The 22,555-nt window shown below is 41.4% G+C and overlaps 1 protein-coding gene across 1 annotated transcript; it reads right to left on the bottom strand.

Annotated features, from left to right (window-relative positions):
* Window positions 1-345: 345 nt before the first annotated feature.
* On the bottom strand, window positions 346-22,444 carry NUSAP1 (nucleolar and spindle associated protein 1). The gene is made up of 12 exons (XM_063289921.1): window positions 22,263-22,444; window positions 21,396-21,452; window positions 20,914-21,084; window positions 18,733-18,907; window positions 17,688-17,783; window positions 13,578-13,690; window positions 8,465-8,530; window positions 8,164-8,351; window positions 7,604-7,785; window positions 4,105-4,218; window positions 3,247-3,337; window positions 346-767 (listed from the first exon to the last, which is right to left on the bottom strand). Exons 1-12 carry the CDS (start codon window positions 22,353-22,355, stop codon window positions 680-682), a joined length of 1,434 nt encoding a protein of 477 aa, XP_063145991.1. The 5' UTR covers window positions 22,356-22,444; the 3' UTR covers window positions 346-679.
* Between the last annotated feature and the right edge of the window lie 111 nt (window positions 22,445-22,555).

The following is a 22,555-nucleotide window of genomic DNA, read 5'->3' on the forward strand; positions in this document are numbered from 1 at the left end:
GGTCTTATCCCCTTATGGGTTGAATTAGATCTGCCATTACTTGGATTTCATTGTATTTTATATTTATTGATTGTTATTATTTATGATTTTATTGAATTTTAAATTGTTCTTATTGTGAACCACCCAGGGTCCCCCATGTGGGGGAGACGGGCGGTGATAAAAATATGATAGATAAATAAATAATGAAAAAGGGTTGATAGAGAACATTTGACAACACATGGCAAAGCTGTATAGTAGTAAAATAAAAATGAACTTTTATCTGTAAACACAATTATTTTAATTAGGAGTAAATTAAGACATTTTTATAAAAAGCAGTTTCTCATTAAGTGAATTTAAAACTTGCCATATATCCAGAAGATTGTATTGTCTAATACAATAAACTGTTGATCCAGTTATTGAGAAGTTTCCAGACAATCTAGGATGTAATTAAGGTATATACTAAGCAAAGATTTGAGAGAAGAAAAGATAGCTGCCCTTCTGAAAATGTTTCTAAGCCTTCTAAGACTGTAGCATCAGCTACTGAATAACTGAATTTAATAGCACTAATGTTCTATGCTCATTTTAAAATAAGATTACTCAGAATAGATAGCTTAAGTACAGTGCACAGACAAGAATTATTTACAAGAAAGTAAAGATTTTGGATATTAAGATTATCTGCAGAACAATTTGAGAGTTAGCTTTAAACAACTGTCAGCTGCCTCAGTGTGCTAAGCTTCTGGTCTTTTCTTTGTTTTCTTCCTTGTATGTGTTTCTCCCGTCTCTCATCTCTGTTAAGCAACAAATGACAAAATAATGTTAGCACTAATGCATGAATAAGTGAAATTAAGGCAAACTTCATTCAACTGTATGAAGCTGGATGATTGAATCCAGGACATAATGCTCAGACTTCTTAGGTAATCCATGCCATGTTTTTAGCTTAGGGCAGGGATGGGTAGCTCATAGGCCATGTGGAGCCTTCAGAACACCTACCCTAACCCTAGACTGTGTTGCTGAAATTTAACTGCAAACCTATCAGCAGCTTTTTCTTTCAAAATTAAGGAACAAGAATCTTAAAATTCATTTAGATCTCTTAAACACCCCACCAAAAAGCTGAACTTTCATCCGATTCGTTAACAGCACCGTGTTGGCAGCTATATCTCAGAGACCAAAGCAAACATTGGCTTATTCTAATGTGTTAATTCATCCCTTAGCATGTTATGTAACTCAAGGCAATTGTACTTTATTTATTACATCTGTATACCACTGATTCCATACAGACTCTTGGTGATTTTCATATAAAAAATTCAACAAGAAAAACCACATAAAACATAACAAATTAGGTAACTATTATTCATTCATTCATTCATTCATTTATATTTCAGATTTCATCACCCATCTCCCTCAAAAGACTATTAGTAAAACAATACATCTCCTTTGGTGTATAGAATCAGTACCATCAACTACATAACGCTCTAACAATTCCATTTAGACCACCCTTCTAAAAAAAAACGGGGACCAACCAAATTTTGTATTCCATATGGATAGAGAATATGCTATAAAGCATTGTTTTCTTTACCATGCATATTTTGAATATTATGTATATTCATGTTAATTGCAGGGAGTCAAATCTGAATTATGGCAGTATGCAAATGGAGTAAGATAAAGTTGTCTCCAAAAGGAGCACCATATAGAATGCACTGCATCCATCCTAGAGGATAAAGGCATAGGCATCTGTTGCTAAGTCATCTACACTCCAGGTAGCACTGGATTGTGGCATACAAAGCTGAATAAAACATCCCCTGTTTGGCCATGGCCTCCACCTGCCTATCCAGTGGTAGTATGAGTCTAGCATGACGGCCAAGTCACAGAGCTACTCCTTGGGGAAGTGCAACTTTGTCCAGAGTAATAACTGGATCCAAATAAGAATCAGAAGATAGCTGGACAAACAGGCTGGGATTTAATTTTAGTCAGTTTCTTTCCATCCAGTCCCTCAGCTCCCAAATACTGGATCAGGACCTCCACATTATCCCCACCCTGGCATGGCAATATATATCAACATATTGATGATACCTCATCTCAAAGCACCTGAAGATTTTACCCAGCAGTTTGTTATTCCCACAAGGGAATAACTGCCAGGATGACCTCTCCCTGACTGAAACCATCTGCTTAGATAGCGGAAGAAAAAGCAAAATGAATTACTGGTAAGGTAAGAAATTTTCTGGATCAGAACACAGGAGTTAACAGCAAGAACTAAAAAGCTGCAGCAATCTGAACTGGTTGCTGGGTTAGTAAGGAATCATTACAAAAATATGTCATACTCAGCTCATGGACAAGGCAAAAGAAGCAGTCAAAAGTTTTAGCACACACAAGTGCTGACGCAAAAGGGCATAAGAGGCAAAAAGTGATAGGAGTAGGACTGCCATTTGTGAGCAAATTTTATGTGTTCTGTCTCATCATATATCTTTGGGCTTACTACTATTGGCAAGTAAAAGTTTTTTTAAAAAAATAGGTAAAAAATTAGACTCTTTCCCCGTCTGAATTAATTGGGGGGATGTATTTTAAGTTCTTCAACCCCGTGCAGATATATGGGGTACAGAGATTTCAGCTCCAACCTAAAAGAAGACTGAAGGAGTAATTAAACTATTGGAGAGTTATTTCTAATTTAAGCTGTCAATTCCATATCTGGCTGCTTTGTTTATGAAAAATATTTATCTAATCTGTTTAAGATTACATTTTTTTTAAATGCAGGCAATACTTTTCACTACCTGCATTCCATGCTTGGCATAAACTAATTGATAGTCTAAGTATATTCTCCCATAATCCTCAGTGTCTCGTAACAGAATGGAAGTTCAACTGAACTTCCACAGATTTTAGGAGTATGGCAAACATACTGGGCCAGGATCACCCTTTGATAGAGAATTTGATGAGTCTTTCATGCATACCAGTGGCAGATGTCACTGTTTATTTCAAGAACCTTATATGCAGCCCTCAGAGGAAATTTTATCTTCATGCAGTAATTTCCCTAGCTACTTGGCAGAAATCCTTGCCTTTTCTCTATGTGATCTAATTTTTGGCACAGGGCCATCAAACTTCTTTTAAAGAATATATAGAATTTTAAGAAACTCTGCATTTGATCAAAGTTGTAGGATTCTAAAAGACAAAGATACAAGCTTCAGTGTTACCTGAATGTTCATTTAATAGGGCAACAGATGACACAATAATCACAGCTCTTGACGGGGACTTTAAAAACTGACATCATATACTTGCCTGGATTGAAGAAGTGGCTCTTTGTAGCATCTCCTGTGGGAATACAGCCTCTGGTGATTCTCGTTAGGGTTGCCCCATGGTTTCAGTTTTCCTATATTGATGTAAGGCAAATGTGTTAGTTTATTATCTGTCTCTTTCCTGTTCTCATCTGCTGCATCAAATAACAGCAAATATTTTCCATGTTTCTTTTGTGAGGAAAGGGGATTTTGCCTACATGAGGCAAGTTAATATATGGTCAAGAGACAAGATACTTTATTAGTCATAGACCAGCCTATCTATCTATCTATCTATCTATCTATCTATCTATCTATCTATCTATCTATCATTGCAAGTTTTTCCTATATGGTCAATTTCTTCTTTTGTTATGATAGGTAACAATCTGAATACTTTAACTTTCCTTTTATGAAATGGATATGTGCTTAATGAGTGCAGATATGTATGCTTGGTATTTGCGGTATTAGCCAATTTCCTTCCAATATCTCTATAAAATTACTTACCTGTTATGACTAGGCGGACCGTTACAGCAGTTATTTTGCCCTAGTTTCTACATTTATGTGTGTCCACGGACTCAATGTTGGAGACTGTTTTATTCTTGGGTAGGCTAAGAACAAACTCAAAAGGCCATGAAGAACTGACTTCAACTTAGTTTGCATTAAATAATATGCCAAATTACATATGATGGATTTAATTTAGTATTTATTAATGAAGTACATTAATTTAGTATGTGTATTACAAGTTACCTTTGGAAAAATCAAGGCATGTTGCAGGCAGCATGTGACTAAATTCTCAATTTGTTTGCAACTGTTGATATTTTAATGCTCCTTTTACATTGAGTTATTTTTAAAAAACTATGGCTACCTTTGTGTGGCTGATAATTAAGTGGTCTTGACAGACTTGCTTGTAGATCAAATACTGGTTTCTTGGTGCTTGTGGGTTCTACAGTCTGATTTATAAACTTGAAGGAAGTGACAGCTATAAGGAGAAAACCAACGTGTTGATAATCAGTAATCAACAGAGATAAAACTTATTTTACAACTCATTTCAATTTTGAACTTAAAAACGGGAAAAAACACTTGGGTGTTTTCCCAAATTTTAATACAGGGCTTTCCTAAACCAGGAACAGAAGATTAAGCAGAGGATAATCTTAGTGGTCTTACCGAACTGAAGAGGTCCAAGAAATAAATTAGGAAATGTAGTATAGGTAGTCAACGGTTAACAACCTCTCATTCAGTGACCATTCAAAGTTACAATGGCACTGAATGAGTGGTGGTTATGACTGGTCCTCAAAACTCCAGCTGTCCCAGCACCCCTGCAGTTACATGACTGTGATCTGGGCGTTTGGCAAGCAGCTTGCACTTACAACAGTTGCAACACCCTGCCATCACATGATCGCAATGTGCAGCCTTCCCTGCTGGCTTCCCACAAGCAAAGTCAATGGAGAAGCCAGCAGGGAAGGTTGCAAGTTGCTCAGGTAAGTCTCCCCCACCAGTGCAACCTCACTGTGCTCGTGCTGCACCTTCCCAGCCACTCATGCACCCTCCCTGACTTGGCAGCAGCCACCCCAAGCCCCGCCAGGCTTGGGCCACACCTTCCCACTTCCTGCACACCCTCTCCCACCCAGCAGCAGCCACCCCAAGCCCCACCACACTTGCACCACGCCTCCCCCGCCGCTCACAGACACCCTTGCTCCGTCTCCCACCCAGCCACTTACCTGCCTGCCGGCCTCCTTGCAAGCCACCTAGGACTTGCAACTTCCTGTCCTAACAGTCAGAAATCACGCTGAGACGAGGAGTAGGTCTCTAGTGTTTATTACTGCTACATAAAACAATCCTAACAAGCTGAAGAAGCGTGGGAAAAACCCAGACAGATAAACCCCAAAAGTTAAGGCGGGTCTGATCTGTGTCTCTTTGAATGGCTGCTTAATTCCTCAGTACTACGCATGCGTTTTCCCTCCTGGATAGAGGCTCCTTCCAGCTCGCCATCAGTACTCATGACATCACCCTCCCCTCCAGATTCACATTCCATTTCAGCCCCCTCCCTTCCAGAGGTTTGATAAGAGTCTATGTCTCCTAAGATCCCATGGGAACTGGGCAACGATGGAAAGTCTTCAAAGGAAAACTCCTGCTCGCCCCGATCTGCATCGGCTCCTCTGGTCCTGACTAAGGAAGTGCTGTGGAGAGGGCTGTAAATCCTGGAAGCGCCCTGAGGCCCCTGCCTCTCCCCGGCTGCATCTGTCTGAGCTCTTCTAGCCTGGCATCTATGACCACAGACAACTGATATAAGGCTTCTAGGGTAGCTGATGTTCCCTGACGCACTAATTCATTCTTAATTTCTTCATCCAGCCCATTTGAATTGGTCTTTCAAGGCACTCTCATTCCAGTCCAGATCTCCTGCTAACAGCTTGAAATCAGCAATGTAGATTCCCACTCTCTCGTTGCCTTGCTTGAGCTTCCAAATTTCCCGGCTGGCAGTGACCTCTCTGATCAGGTCGTCAAAGTGTGCTCGGAACCCTGCCAGAAAATTCTGGTAGTCGTTGAGAATTGGGTCGTTGTTCTCCACCATGGGAATAGCCCATTTGGCTGCTGGTCCCTTTAGCAGACTTAGAATGAAGGTGACTCTGGTTCTGTCTGTGGGAAACTCTGCTGGTCTGTCGTCGAAAAACATTGTGCACTGTGTGAGAATGGTTCTCAGCTGTCCTGCTTCTCCTTCAAACTTCTCTGGTAGACTGCCCTGGGATCTCAAGACTACTGGTGGAGCTGCTGCTGCTGCTGCTGGCACCAGTTGTGGGTTAATCAGAGCTGGTTGTTGTAACTGCTGTAGCATGGCTGCTTGTAACGTGTTGATCTGGAGATCTACTTGTTGTTGGTGTTGTTGCAGGGCTGCTGCCAATTGTTGGATGGCTTGCCGAATTTCCTGGTTTTCGGAAGACATTTTCCAAATGTCTCTCCTTTATTTTTCTTTGTTCCTCCCTCTTTCGATGGGAGTAGGAGTTTGTTAGGATTGATGTCCTAACAGCCAGGAAACACGCTGAGACAAGGAACTGGTCTCTAATGTTTTATTGCTTGTACATAACAGGAATCCTAACAAACTGAAGAAGCATGGGAAAAACCCAGACATATAAACCCCAAAGGTTAAGGTGGTCCCGATCTGTGTCTCTTTGAATGGCTGCCCAATTCCTCAGTGCTACGCATGCGCTTAACAGTCTGGATGGGAGCCCCCTGCTCGCCATCCTTACTCATGACACTAACAGTCAGAAATCACGCTGAGACGAGGAGTAGGTCTCTAGTGTTTATTACTGCTACATAAGACAGAATCCTAACAAACTGAAGAAGCGTGGGAAAAACCCAGACAGATAAACCCCAAAAGTTAAGGCGGGTCTGATCTGTGTCTCTTTGAATGGCTGCTTAACTCCTCAGTACTACGCATGCATTTTCCCCCCTGGATAGAGGCCCCTTCCAGCTCGCCATCAGTACTCATGACATTCCTGCTGGCTTCCCCACTGACTTTGGTTATTGGAAGCCAGCAGGAAGTTGCAAGGAGGTGCTCATTTAATGACCTAAGACCCTTACTTAACAACAGCAACAGGGACTGCAGGGATTGTCATTGCTAAGCGATGTGGTCATGTGACATTACACTTTACGACCACATCACTTAGGAATGGAAATTCTGGTCCTGATTGCCATCATAATTCAAGGATTACCTGTACTATGTTACATAGTTGTCTCTTTAGTTCTAGGGAACGCTCCCTTGAATAGTGCTTGGTTCCAGGAGACTCTATGTGATATGATCACAAACTAGTCCAACATATCAATAAGCAGTTGATGTTGTTACCGACTTTACTTTAGAGCTCATGTATATAGGTAAAAGGGTAAGAATTCCCTTGAACTGGGCTTGACTCCTGATGACTACAAGATTCTGCAAGGAATTTATGTTTTAGAATTTTCAGTCTATTCCACAGCCTTGGACTGTGGTCTTCCATTCAAGGACTAACCAGATCTGACCTGCTTAGTTTATTCAAAATCAGATAAGGTTGGTGTGGTGCTGCTACCTGTAGAGTATTAACTTTTTAAAATATAGGAATAATAGTACAGATTCGGTGTGAAAGCATCCACAGAGCTCTACTTATAAAGCCACATTGGAAGTACATATTATACCAAATTTATTCAAGTTTCATGCTAGAATACTGCCTTTTTGAACCCTTGGTGCCAGTTAGTATAGTATAAAATTAAACACTGAAAATGAAAGGAACTTCATCTTGACTGTGTATAATAGTCCAAATCTGCATCAATGACCTCCACAGCAATCATATATAAAAGAAGTGCATGTCACTACTCACGTAGTTCTTTGGAAAAGTTACCAGAATTTGTTTGAGCTCCTGTTGACTGACAGTTCATTGCTTTTCCTTTGAAGTCCTTCTCAGTTATACATTCACTGCTTTTCTGATTATCTGGGGTGCAGTTTTTCAGAAATGGAGATTTTCTAGATGGAGTCTTGATAAGGGAACGCTTGTCTTCATTGTCCTTTGTAGATTCAGAGAATCTAATAAAAACACTTATTTATAATATTTAGTGGTTCATCATAATTTTATATCTGCTTCATCCAAATACCTAGAAGCATATGTAAAATACTGAAATATTTGAATATCCTGTCAGAGGGAATAATAGGAATTAACTCAGAATGCTCTGTGCTTAAAACCTTTTGTGGATTCTACATAATCATTCTCTCAAATGCATACATCATTTTTACACTGAGAAAATGCAACAAAAATTTGATGAAGTCAAAACTATTTTAAGTATTTTTTATTAAAACATGTTTATTATACAAACTTGGATACTATAACATTAAATTTGGTAATTAACACATTTCTACATGTAACTATTCTTATTTCATCAGGGCTGATGCCACATATATTCTTACCTGACATTCATTTTAGTTGTAGAAAGACTGGTTGAACTAAAGGATGATTTTTGAGATAAAATGCTTTTGTTTGTAGTGCCAGGAGAATTGCGTGTTGAATGCCGCAGTTTTACTGGAGTGCCTGTGGCAGAAAGCCTATTCCTTTGAGTAGAGGAACTTAATAAAAGCCCTCTGGAACCGGAACGTACCTGCAAAGACGAGAGACATTTCCACATTTTAACGTGTGGTTTAGTTGAAAAAGTTTGAGGTCAAAAAAGATAATTTTTTTAAAGGAAGTTCTTAACTGAGAATTTTTCCTTACCTTGGAATTACTATTTAGATTTTCCTTCTGAGAAGTCTTCAGAGACTTATTCTTCTTAGCCAGCATCTGCAATTAGAGACCTAGGAGTTTTTTTCACTCATAACAGTGTTTCATAATAAAATATCAGAATGCTTTTTAAGACCACTGCTAGACATGGAGACAAACAAATTTCCAAACAGAAACACAATTTGTTAAAAAGTAGTACTGCTTTTCTTTTTCTTTCATCCAGCTTCTGTCACCACAAGGAATAATGGAAATACTTATACAATATTTGCTGTAAGATACAGGTTTCTTGTGATTGTCAGCCTGAGCTCAGTGTAGTCATTAGCTAGGTTCCTGTATTTTTCAGAAACGTTAAGTGGTACGTCAACAGCAACAAAAAAGTAACATGGTCCTAAGCCAGAATTTGAGCCAGTTCTAAATTCCTGCAAACTTAAACCAGTTGAAATTAAGAAAATGTAATTACTTTATGGTCAGTCCATAATGTAGCTTCCAAAGTTAATAGGTCTAACAAAAAAGCCCTATCATATCAATACTCTAACCAAAAAGTTTATATAAAGAGCCATGCTTTCACTTCCAGCTGAAAATCAGACAGGAGTTATGATAGATATCTTTCACCCAGAAGACAACTTTAAGTTTTACAGTAGTGCCTTGATTGAAAATGTCCCTCTCTCATTTCATCTACTCACCTCTGAAGCCAAGAAAATACAGAGCAAGCCCTTCAGTATGGTTAGGATTATTTTTATTTATCACAGACATTTTCATAACAGGATCTCCACAAAAGGGAAGTTATGATAGAGTGATAGATGGTAGCTAGACAAGGGTTAGCTAAACTGAGTGCGATAACCAGGACATAATTCCCACACTGCATTCTCCAGCTAACTCATTTAAAATCTGATCATATGTGGAATCAGTAATTGAAATGTTAAACAATATAGAGATAGTCCTTGACTTACAACCACAACTGGGACCAGAATTCACTAAGGGATGTGGTCATTAAGTGAGTCACAATTGATTTTACAACCTTTTTTGCCACAGTCGTTAAGCGAATCATGTTTGTTTGTTTGTTTATTAAATTTATATCACCGCCCATCTCCCCCAATTCTGGGTGGTTTACAATAAAATGACACTAAAAACATAACCACCTAAATTACCATTAAAATATAAATAAAATAAATGTAAAATCCAAGTGGAGATGGAACACAATCACTAAGAGGTGCTACGGCGCCAGCCATTCCCAGGTGGAGCTATCGCTCTCCTGCTCCCAAGCAAGGTGGCAGAACCAGGTCTTCAGTTTCTTCCGGAAGTCCGAGAGCGAGGAAACCCATCTCAACTCCAGGGGCAAGATATTCCAAAGGGCGGGCGCCACTGCAGAGAAGGCTCGCCTCCTGGACCCTGCTAGATGAAATTCTTTACTGATGGGGTCCGTAGCAAGCCCTCCCTGCCTGGCCGGGTCGATGTTATAGGGATGAGACGGTCCCTCAGGTACCCTGGTCCCATGCCATGTAAGGCTTTAAAGGTGATAACCAACACCTTGAATTGGACCCGGAAGCAGACTGGTACCCAATGCAGCTCATGTAACAGTGGTGTCACATGGGCTGATTTTACAGCACTGGTAACTGTCCGCGCAGCCGCATTCTGGACCAGTTGAAGCTTCCGAATGCTCTTCAAGGATAGCCCCATGTACAGCACATTGCAGTAGTCTATATGGGAGATGACAAGGGCATGAGTGACTGTTTGGAGGGCATCTCGGTCCAGGAATGGGTGTAGCTGACGCACCACCCGGAGATGTGCAAAGGCCCTCCTGGCCATGACTGCCACCTGCTCTTCGAGCAGGAGTCGCGAATCCAGGAGGACCCCCAGGTTCCACACTGGTTCCGAGTGGGGAAGTGCCACCCCATCCAGAACCAAAGACGACAACTTCCTGGAACCCAGGGGGCCACCAATCCACAGCCACTCTGCCTTACCAGGGTTCAGTTGAAGCCTGTTGTTCCCCATCCAGGCCCCCACAGCCCCCAGGCACCTGGAAAGGGTGGAGACCGCATCACTTACTTCACCCGGGATGGAGATATATAACTGGGTATCATCAGCATATTTATGATACCTCATCCCATGGTGACAGATGATCTCACCCAGCGGTTTCATGTAGATGTTGAATAGGAGAGGAGAGAGTACTGAACCCTGCGGCACCCCACAGTGGAGAGGTCGAGGACCGGATCTCTTCTCTCTTATCACCACTGATTGGGAATGGCCCTGGAGGAAGGAGGTGAACCAGCACAAGACTACCACCCACCCCCAACCCCCTGAGCCGCCCCAGAAGGATACCATGGTCGATGGTATTGAAAGCTGCTGAGAGGTCCAAGAGAGCCAGGATGGATGCACTCCCTCCATCCCACTCCCGCCAGAGATCATCCATACGTGCGACCAATGTGGTCTCCGTCCCATATCCTGGCCTGAAACCTGACTGAAAGGGGTCCAGATAATCCGTTTCCTCCAGAATTCTCTGGAGCTGCAACGCAACCACTTCTCAACCTTTCCCAAAAAGGGAAGGTGGGAGACAGGGCGAAAATTGCCCAGTATAGTAGGGTCCAAGGATGGCTTCTTGAAGAGGGGGTATACCAGGGCCTCCTTAAAGGCAACCGGAAATATCCCCTCCCTTAAGTATGCATTAACCATTGCCTGGACCCAACCACAAGTCATTCCCCAGGCTGATTTTATCAGCCAGGAAAGGCATGGGTCAAGCTGACATGTGGTTGCATTCACAGTCCGGAGAATCCTGTCCACTTCCTCAGGCCCAACAGGATCAAACCGTTCCCCGATAACAGGGTAAGTACATTCCCCTGGCATCTCCCCAGACTCCGCTTCACGCTTAGAATCCAACTTAGAATGGATCTGAACAATTTTATCCTGCAAATGCTGTGAAAACTCTTCTGAACGGCCCTGTAGGTGGGTCCCTCGATCTACCTGATCCAGAAGAGATCGAGTGATCTTGAACAGGGCCATCAGGAGGCATTCTGCAGATGCAATAATAGCGGAGAAATACTCCGTTTTGCCGCTCTTACCTCCACAAGGTAAGCCTTAATAGCGGCTCTAGCTTGTGTTTGGTCAGATTGTCTTCGTCTTCCTCCAGCGACGCTCCAGACGTCTCTTAACCCTCTTCAAAACCCTCAACTCCTCCGTAAACCACGGGGAGTGATGGGTCGAATGAGGCAAGAGAGGTTGCACAGACACGATCCTGTCCAAGGCCCCAGCCACGGCCCTATTCCAGGCCGTGGCTAGGACCTCTGCTGGACCATGCAGCAGGCCCTCGGGAATAACCCCCAGCTCCCTCTGAAACCCTGCTGGGTCCATCAGTCGCCGGGGCGGACCAATCGAATGGGTCCAGCCTCCCTGTGGAGCGAGGTGGCACAATAGAATCTCAGGGTCACCAGGGTGTGGTCTGACCATGACAATGGGGACAGATCTAACCCTCCCCTCAGATCACATTGCCACTGCTTCGACAAGAAAACCAAGTCTGGGGTGTGACCACTGTCTCGAATGATCTGGGACAGGCCCATAGCTGCCATGCTAGCTATGAACTCCCAGGCCGTCTCCGAGGCACGTCCCAGGGACGGCAGATTGAAGTCCCCCAGAACCATAAGCCTGGGGAACTCCACTGCCAACCCCGAAACAGCCTCTAGCAGCTCGGGCAGGGAGGTTGCTACACAGCAGGGAGGCTGGTACAGCAGCAACACCCCCAACTGTTCTCGGGATCCCAGCTTGAAAAACAGGGTCTCACAACCGGCCACTTACAGAGCAGGGCCCCTGAAGGCCACTAAAGATTCTCTGATGACAACTGCCACTCCTCCTCCCCTGTCCTGGTGTCTCGGCTGGTGCCACACTTGAAACCCGGCCGGGCACATCTCGGAGAGGGCTACTCCCCCTTCGGAGCCCAGCCAGTTCTGTGATACACACCAGATCTGCCCCCTCCTCTGTGATTAAATCACATGTGAGGGGGGCCTTGTTGTTCACTGACCTGGCATTAAGGAGCAGCAGCCGAAGACCAGGGCTCATGAGGATCTGCCGTCCAGGGCCTGGGTATGACCACGGAGGGCCGGAACACGCTACCTGTAATAAATACCGGGGGCGTCTTCCCCGAAGACGGCCTGCCCTCTGGGTCCCATCATAACATCCCCAGCCCTTAACATATGGTTGTTAAGAGAATCTGGCTTCCCCCATTGACTTTGCTTGCCAGCTGGGAAGGTCACAAATGGCAATCATGTGACCCTGGAACGCTGCAACCATCGTAAATAAATGCTGGTTGCCAAGTGCCCAAAGGGACACTGCAACAGTAGTAAGTGCGAGGACTGGTTGTAAGTCACTTTTTTCAGCACTGTCATAACTTCCAACGGTCATTAAATGAATGGTTGTAAGCCAAGGGCTACCTGTACTTGCCAGTTCTGTACAGTGCTTAATTTCTGGAGTAACTAGAAGTGAAATAGGAATGCTGCTATTCCTTCTTATTTGTCATCATTTTTCCTAACTGCCCAACTGTCTGAGCTGCTATCTTGAAGATAATAATGGCTTTTCCCTAAACCTATGGGGGGGGGTAGATTTTATACTTCCACAGCAAGTCCTCCTATCCAACACAATTCAAGGTTTCAGGGCTTTCACCCTGTTTTTGTTACCATCTAGTCATATACAGGAAGCACCACTTGGCATTTGCTAGTTGGGCAAAAAATATGAATTGTCATTGTTTTGGGGGAAGATGCAGGACTGAAAGAACTGATAAACAAATCTATACCTTAAACAGATCATTGGATTTAACCTTTGCAGGATGATGTCTTATTAAACTGGCCAGGGTTTGAACACTTCCAACATTCAATGGAAAATCTTTTAATTTTTTTGCTGCCCTACTTCAGTGAAATGGGAAGCTAGCCATGACTATAACCATGCCTTGCTTTTTTTGAAAGGCTGATAGAATGAATTGACGGAACTATCTCCCAAAAGAAGAATGGCTAAATTCTTTTTAAGAGGCATCTATACATCTTTTCTTGTAAATAAGACTGAATGAGAGACCTAATTTCATTCAGGATACTTTTCATATAATTGGGGTAGGAAAAAGATCACTTACCTTGATCTCATTAACTGAACTGCTGAAATTAAGCATCATTTTATTTTTCCTTTCAATATAATCATCAATAGATAACATTTTCTTGAACTGAGCCTCATGAAGTTTCCTAAAATCTACAATATTGAAAAGTTTATAGTCACATTTTTCTTGTGTTCATTTAACTTGCCAGTTCATTCAAATATGCAGCTTCTTAACATTAAGACTAAACATTTATCTGATATTAAAGCAAGAAAAGTCATTCAAGAACAAAGAATGTCTTAGAAGACATGCATTGTGGCAAATTAAATATTTTTTAACAAAGGAGTACATTTAATTTGGAATAAAGTTTATTTCAGCTCACTTACTCATTTAAATTTAAATGAAGTTATACAGATATACAAGGTGTACCAAAAGTTGGGCCCCATAGGCCAATCACAATGTTTTATTAAATTTTTTCATAGAAAATGTTGCTAATCGAAGAAAATATCTGTAGCTCAGAGTTTAACTGTGGAGTCCTTGATGCGCTCTGAGCCTTGTTGTTTTCTTGCAGACGTTTCATTGCCAGACTAGGCAGCATCTTCAGGCTCGCATTGAAATGTCTGCAAGAAAACAACAATGCTCACAGAGCACCAAGGACTCCACAAAATGTTACTGTGCTTAGGAATATTCAAAGGTCATGTGTTAAATGAGTAAGAAAGCATTTAGAAGGAAATAGCAACCAATCTGAACATTTAATGTAATTTATATAATAGTCTCTGGGTCCTGACTTTGATACTCCCTGTATATTGTCAAGATTCAATATGTATTTCCTTTCCCTCCATGTTCAGTTATTTCTTTTCTTCCTCTGATGCACATTCAGTGTTCTTTCCTTTTTTGATTCCTTCGCTATGAAGTTTTATTTTTACTGTTTCTTTTTCTTTTTTTTTGTTTCCACTGGAAGGATAGAGGACAGTGTACATGCATATGAACTTATACAGTTGTAATCAAAATTATTCAACCCCCATTGCAAATCAGACTTTCAGCTGTTTGCAATGAACAAATCAAACAAAAGCAATTGAAATAGCTCAACACAACGAATGCGTCAAGTGATGTCCCCAAAGTCAACTGAAAATGCAACTTATAATGACTTCCCCAGTCTCAAAATTATTCAACCCCTTCATGGCAAGCATCTTCAGTACTTAGTAGAGCACCCTTTTGCTGTTATGACCTGCTGCAAACCAGATGCATAGCCAGACACCAGCTTCTGGCAGCATTCCTGAGGAATCTTAGCCCATTCCTCTTGAGCAATGACCTCCAGTTCAGTAATCTTCTTGGGTTTGCGTGCTGCAACCTCCTTCTTCAAATCCCATCAGAGATTTTCTATGGGGTTCAAGTCAGATGACTTTGATAGCCACTGTAGAATCTTCCAGGACTACTTCTGCATCCAAGCCTTAGTGGAATTTGAGGTATGCTTGGGATCATTGTCCTGTTGGAAGGGCCAGCAATGCCCAAGCTTCAGCTTCCTTACAGACGGCATGACATTTTCTCCTGGGATTTCCTGATATTTCAATGAATCCATCTTGCAGTCCACACACTGCAGGTTTCCAGGGCCAGAGGATGCAAAGCAGCCCCAGAGCATCACCGAGCCACCACCATGCTTAACAGTAGGCAGTGTTCTTTTCAGCATAGGCTTCATTCTTCTTCCTCCAGACATACCGCTGATACATTGGGCCGAAAAGTTCCAGTTTTGTTTCATCACTCCACAGAACAGAATCCCAAAACTTCTGTGGCTTAATTATATGATTTTGAGCATCTTGGAGCCGACTCTTCTTGTGCTTTTGGGTCAGTCGTGGTGTACGTCTTGGAGTTCTGGCATGGAAACCTTCTGTGTTTAGTACACGTCTTACTGTGCTCACTGAAACCTCAGTGCCTGTTGCCACCAAGTCTTGCTGCAGGTCTTTTGCTGTCACCCGAGGGTTTCTTTCAACCTGCCTTCTCAGAAATCTGGTTGCAGCCATTGACAGCTTCCTTTTTCTGCCCGGTCCAGGTAGTGTCACCACTGTTCCTTTAACTTTGAACTTGCAAACTATGCTTCCAATGGTGTCTCTAGGAACATTCAGTCCCTTTGCTATCTTTTTGTATCCTGTTCCTTGTTTGTAAAGGGCGATGATCTCTTATCTTACCTTTTTGGACCATTCTTTTGACTTAGCCATACTGTATTTCTAACAGGCAGTCAAACGTGACACTCAATAAACCCCTAGCCACTTCAGGTATTTCATGTGTCCCAGCTCAACCACACCTGGTGCAACTAATGAAGCCCTTGATTAGTTGCATCAGGTGTGCTTGAGACAACACTTGTTTTGCATACTGTATGTGTGCTGTTGTGACGGATTCTATTCAGTGGGCTGAATAATTTTGAGACTGGAGAAGTCATTATAAGTTGCATTTTCAGTTGACTTTGGGGACATCACTTGAAGCATTCAATGTGTTGAGCTATTTCAATTGCTTTTGTTTGCTTTGTTCATTGCAAATAGCTGAAAGTCTGTACATTTTGACAATCAAGCTGATTTACAATGGGGGTTGAATAATTTCAATTAGAACTGTATGTTGATTGTTGCAGATAAGGATACATTTTTAAATAGGACACTGATTAAAAAGCCTGTAGAATAAAGGAACTATTGATTTAATACTTTTTTGGGGGGTGGGGTGTCCTGGCTGTTGCTGAAAAGTTTCCCATGTAGTAATATCTTTTCCCATTTTTTCATTGTATTTCATTTCTATTGATCCTTGCATAGAACAGTCCTTGATATAAACATCACAACTATCAATATAATCAAAGTTATCAAAACATCATATAAGTGTTTTAAGAAACAGTCATCTTTAAAAGCTTTCACAAAGAAATTTATAATCAGTATCCTAATTCCTCTGAACATGCTTCTATTTTTCCACATGCCAATTTCCTTCCCAATTTTCCAATATGCTTAAAATATATTAATCAGTTAAAAAGTGAAGACTTTGTTAAGCTCAGTGCTGGTGACTACACAAACACATTCATGTAGTTTTCTTGGCAACAATAGATGAGTGACTTGCCATTGTCTTCCTCTAGCACTGTCTACTAGAACCCAACAAGAGCTGTGTGAAAAGGTTAGGATGGGAAGCTTTTTCAGGGGTATGTGCCAAAGCTTGCTCCCCTGACTACTTGGTGAACTGCAGATGATTTTAGGGGGAGGAATGGGGCCAACTTTATTCTTGGTGTTTTTCAGATCTAAGAAAGGAAGAAATTCAAGGAGACAAATTGCTCCCATTTCCATATTAAATCTCCTCCAAAAATAACCCAAAATCATGTAAGCAAAACTGGACAAAATTTAGTGTTGTAAAACAGGGCTCTTTTGCCACCCTGAGGTTTCTGCTTTGATGTAATGGAATGTGAGGGTGACCTTGGAGAACAGAGGGAACTGCCTAGGGAACGATCAGTTAAAAGGAAAGGTCGTCCACAAGGGGATAACGGTCTAAAGAAGAAACTTGGGAAAGACCTGCCCTGACCACTCAAGCGATAAATAGGCAGGGCGGGAGATTTGTACTTTCAGGCTTGCAAGATTCTATTAACATAGCCTTACAATAAAGTAGAATTCGTTCATCTAGTCGTCTTTCCTGTCTGGTTTACCTGGAAGGGCTGACATTTCATTTCCAACCTTAATATGGAGGGGAAAAAACTCCATGCCAAAATCAACCGTTCGGCCAAATTTCAGTAGCAGAAGCTCAGGGTGCTGGGGAGCTGCATGGAGTCTACCCAATATCTATTCCTAGATATTATGTATCTTATGTAAGATACATAATTCCTAGATACTACGTATCTTATGTAAGAAAACACAAAGGATGCACACAAATGTCAGATAATTTGATTATCAATTAATGAAAAAGGTTTGAGCATTAAAACAGACTATAAATGTAATTACCAGAAATTGTATCAGAGATATGATTAAAGATTTCCTTTCAAACAGAAAATCTCTTGTATTTGAGTAATTCATGTCAGTATGAAAGAACCATCAGCTGAACATATTAAGGACTCACAAAATATATCTTCAAAAGTTTTGATTTATAAACAAGTAAACATTCTGTACATATTGTTATTACACTTAACCTGTAACTTACCTGGAGTGGTAGAAATTATGCCTATTTTTCCCAATTTAGACTTGCTTCCTGGGTAAGTAGTTCTCTTTCCAGAATGAGAATCTGGAAAAGTTTTAACTGATGTAAACAGATCAGATGCATTTCTATGAAACAGTCATAATTTCAAAAATATTCCTAAAGTTCTTAAGGTTCTAAGTTGGTCACATCTGGTTCTGCAAGTTTCCATCAAGCATAATAGTTCATGAGTTAATTCAGCAATAATTATGTTAAATAGATTATGTAATAGTGATATTCTAATTTCACTCAAATTGCTGAGGAAAAGATATAAAATACAAGACATTAGCTGAGGACCTCAGAGTTCTCCAGCCTCACAAAAGGCTAGCAGCTCCCTCGGCCAGGCATGCCTTGTCAGCAGGAGGAGGAGGAAGGCAATGAAGGTCACCTGGGGACAGCAGGGAGCAGCAGGAGTAGGTGGCGGTGGCAGAGTACAGGATGGCCAAAAGGGCAGAGATGGGGGGAGTTAAAGTGCATGCTGCAATCATAAATTGTCTTCACTATTTTTATTGTAAACCGACCAGAGTCCCTCTGGTGAGAGATGGGTGGTAACAAATTTGATAAATAAATAAATGTGGGCAGGCTGCCAAGTGCCAAAATTTTGATCACATGACCACAGGGCGCTGCAATGGCTGGTCGTAACTACCATTCATTCAGCAGTCATAACTTTGAATGGTCACTAAACAAATGGTTAAGTGAGGACCACCTGTAGTAGGAACTACCCTGCTTGAAATATAGGATATCTGGTCAGAGCAGCTAAGATACATCAGAAAATACTGCACGTTTATAGCATCCAAGCTTCCATCACATTAGGTTTATGGTTGGTTTGTTAGACAGGGCAACACTGAACACTATCGCTCTCAAATACTACTACCTCCAAACTATGTTCAGTTTTTGAGAATCCTATGTGGTTTTACAGACAAAAGGTAGTGACAAACACATCAAACAAGTTGCCCACACCTTTCCTAAGCTTCTAAGCAAAACAAGTATTCCATTTATAAATGCAAATTACTTTTAACTCCTTTTTGCTTAGAAGAATGTTTTTCTTTTTGTTGACCTGGAGTGAGAAAATCTTCTAAGTTTCCTGCTGTTCCAGTGTTTTGTGATTCATCAATTTGGTTTATCTTCAGTATCTTTCCAAATCCTGCATCCGGGCTCCCTTCACAATTTTTTCGCAATATCAGGACCTGCAGTTCAAAAATGTAGGTGAAACTCTCTCCCCCTTCTGTTATATATGCTTAATTTATATACAAGTAAATCTTTTGATGTTCATTAAATCCAAATGGGATTTTATACATGCATAAAATGGTGAATGGGATCTTACACACATGCAGAAGCATACAGTGTACAGGACAGATTTTATTGTTTCCATCTGAAGTTTTTAAAATTGCAGTCTGTTCAATTGAGGGTTTACTTGAATTTTCATATTTTGAGTATTCCTTTAATTGAATATAAATAGAAAACACAGAAAGCAGAAATATTGTCAAATGTAGCTATATACCATTTTTTACATGATAAAATTTACAACTTTTTATTTTTTTAAGCTACAAAGAATAAAAAAGCTATTTTCATACAGTATTCATGACTGCTTCAATTAAACCTAAAAGTTACACCACACTTTTCTCTGCCAGTTTTAATCACAAAATTAAATAACAAGTTTATGTAAGAATATACAAAATATTAATACTGTTCAGCACAACATAGTGTGGGAGATATAAAATACATTTGTAAAGAATAATAGTGCTGTTCTCTGTGTGTGTGTGTGTGTGTATAGATAAATACAGCTACAGTATATATGCAGGATGTATTGATTTCAACGAGTCATATACTGACTCAATATACCAGTAGCCCTCGGCTTACATCCATTTTTTCAACGACCGTTCAAAGTTAGGGCAGCACTGAAAAAATGGACATACAACCAGTCCTTGAAGTTCTGGCCATCGCAGTACACCACGTTCCCATGATTGCGATCCGGGCGCTCAGGTGCCCAGCTCACAATTATGAGGTCTCAGAGAGCCATGGTCCTGTGATCACCATTTGTGACCTTCCTTGCCAGCTTCCTACAAGCAAAGTCAATGGGCAAGCCAGCAGGAAAGGTCAGTTTGCTTCAGTAAGTCGCTCCTGCTTATTTTCCCGCCCACAGCACCCACTTGCACCAGCCCTCCCCTGGCCCATGTGCGGCCTGCAATGGCCCTTCCAAGGTCAGCACTGGCCTGAGCACAACTCGCTCCAAGGCCTCCCCCAACCACCCCCGCACTTCTTACCTGGGACTCTCTCTTCCCACTTAATGACCCGCACGGTCCTGGGGTTACAACTGGGATTGTCATCACTAAGCAATGTAGTCAGGTGACATTGCATTTTACAACCACATTGCTTAGCAACAGCAATCCCAGTCCCAAATGCCGTTGTAACCTGAGGACTACCTGTATACTCATATATACTCAGGAAAGCATATATTGCTTGGGAGGGGGAGAGTGATAGCTCCATCTGGGGATGGCTGGCGCCATAGCAACGCTTAGTGATTGTGTTCCATCTCCACTTGGATTTTACGTTTGTTTTTATGTACATTTTAATGTAATTTTAATGTGGCTATGTTTTTAATACTATTTATTGTAAACCGCCCAGAGTCCCCCATTGGGGGAGATGGGCAGTGATATAAATTTAATAAATAAATATTGGATTACAACATAAAATCTAAGCATGTTTTATTTGTGCTCAAAAATCTATAATATGTAAACAGAGGAATTAATGGAAGTATATAATGGGATTTCACCTCATGTTTCTTACATAGGCAGTGCATCTATATAGGTTTATTCATAAACAATTTCTATCACATTCAGTAAACTTCCTATCCCCATTAGTATAGTAGCTCTATATAATAATGTAGACATAAAAGGGACAGTATTCTCTAGTCAAGGCTAGTGAAAAGTTCCAGAAGCATACATAGGAACTTCCACTTCCTGGTAATTAACAGAATAAATGTTGCAAAATAAATTACATAGCACTGTGTAATTTATACAAACTGCAAAATTTCTGCTTCATTAAACAAGAATACAGCACATATTGAATTCATAAATTATTTATTATGAGATGTGTTATATTTCTGTCAGCTCTTGCTTTTCACAGAAAACCAACCAACCTTATAAACAGGGAACTTGCATATCTTACAAAGATTTCATATAAATAGTATCACCTCTTTCTCTGAATCCAGTTCTGTTTTCTCTTCATTAAGATTTTCTTCTTGTGTATTTCCCTGTGTATTACCATCTTTCTGTTTTTTACACCTTTTGGTGATTGTGGATGGATTTATGGAAATTTGACTGCCATTCTGTTCCTCAGTATCTGGAGATGTCCTTTTGTGACCCTACACAAAAGAAACTAAGCCATATTATCATCACCTTCACATTATTTGTTTCAGTGACAAAAACCATAAGGTACTGTTCCGTAGCAACAGCCAATAAGCTATTTGTTCATACTGGATTATGCCCTGAAAACTCTTATGCTAAAGAAAATCAGATAAACACAGATATGAATTCACTCCTACCAGACACATAGACAGGCAGCTAAATAATGTGTTTGAGGTTCGTCATTACATGGAAGGAAGTTACTTTATTTTAAGATACCATAGCTAGAGGAAAAAGATTTAATGAAATTGTCAAAATGTCGTGCACTTACCATATTTTTATTTTCTTCACGGAAGTGCTGCTTTAACACATTTAACAGCTTGGCTGCCTACAAGAAAATAATTTGAGAGCAAGATTCAAAAAGGACCATTATAAATCAAATTACTGCAGCTCAGGTGTAAAAACCTTTAAGAACCTTAATACACTTGTGATACATTTGCCTCCACTCCAGCTGCCCCAAGGATGGGCACCTTGCCCGTCAGCATATCTTTAGGTGCTTCCAGCCTATCTTCTGAGCACCACTCAAGCAATTCTAGCTCTTGAGTCTTGCTTAGCTGAAGGCACAGTATCTCTAACTCCAGCGGCATCCATGTCCTTCTGAAAAAGGTGGTAGGGATCACAGATGAATCTATCTTTGGGAAATTCTTTGAAAATACCAAACCATACTGGCTAGGGGAGACAGCTACACATTTTAACCGGACAAATGAAATCCCAGGTACCATGTCACCCAGATTTCCATCAACTGTTACGATGACAAGGGCAGGGAAGGAATCAGAGATTATACTAAATCAGTGTTTTTCAAACTTGGCAACGTCAAGACGTGTGAACTTCAACTCCCAGAATTCCCCAGCCATGCTTTAGTGAAGAGACTACCAACGTAATAAAATCCAAGCGGTCATACCGAAATCACAAAATCAGTCCACTAACTGCAATGGCGGGATTCACGACTCACGTTATGCCCACTCCCAAGGTTTAGTTCGAGGCGGGAACTTCGCGATGTCTAGCCTACAACAGAGGTATCGGGATGCCTCTTGCCCAAAAGAGCTGGTCGGGGGCCCACCAGCCCGGCTCGCGGCTTTCTACGCAGCTCCGCCAAACGCTTTGGCTTCCCCGCCCGCCTGGCCAGCCCAGGGCTCACCTTGAGGTTAGCCTTCAGCCCCGCCGACTTGGCCACGCACTGCAACTCGCTATACTTGAGCGCCTCCAATTGCGGCGAAGAGAGCGCCTCCATGACGGGTAGCTGAACGCCCAACAACCAACTGGCTCCTCTAAGAGTCGGTGAGATTCAACCGCCGCGCCTCTTCGGTCCCGCCTCCATTTTCAAACCTCCCACTCGCGGCGCGGCCTCGGCGGAGCCCTTACAGGCGGAGCCAATCAGATCCCAAGATGAAAATGCTTGTCTCCTATAAAAGGGGCGTTTTTGGTTTCCCA

Source organism: Candoia aspera, chromosome 1 (genome assembly GCF_035149785.1).
Source record: "Candoia aspera isolate rCanAsp1 chromosome 1, rCanAsp1.hap2, whole genome shotgun sequence".
Taxonomy (NCBI): Eukaryota; Metazoa; Chordata; class Lepidosauria; order Squamata; family Boidae; genus Candoia; species Candoia aspera.

Bases quoted from the DNA above. Each gene is read 5' to 3' on its own strand.
- NUSAP1 (XM_063289921.1), bottom strand. From the start codon at position 22,355: ATGGAGGCGCTCTCTTCGCCGCAATTGGAGGCGCTCAAGTATAGCGAG. The intron at 21,453-22,262 runs GTGAGCCCTGGG...ATTTTCTTGTAG, and splicing joins GGCTGAAGGCTAACCTCAAG to GCAGCCAAGCTGTTAAATGT. The intron at 3,338-4,104 runs GTAGCCATAGTT...ACATCAATATAG, and splicing joins TAATTATCAGCCACACAAAG to GAAAACTGAAACCATGGGGC.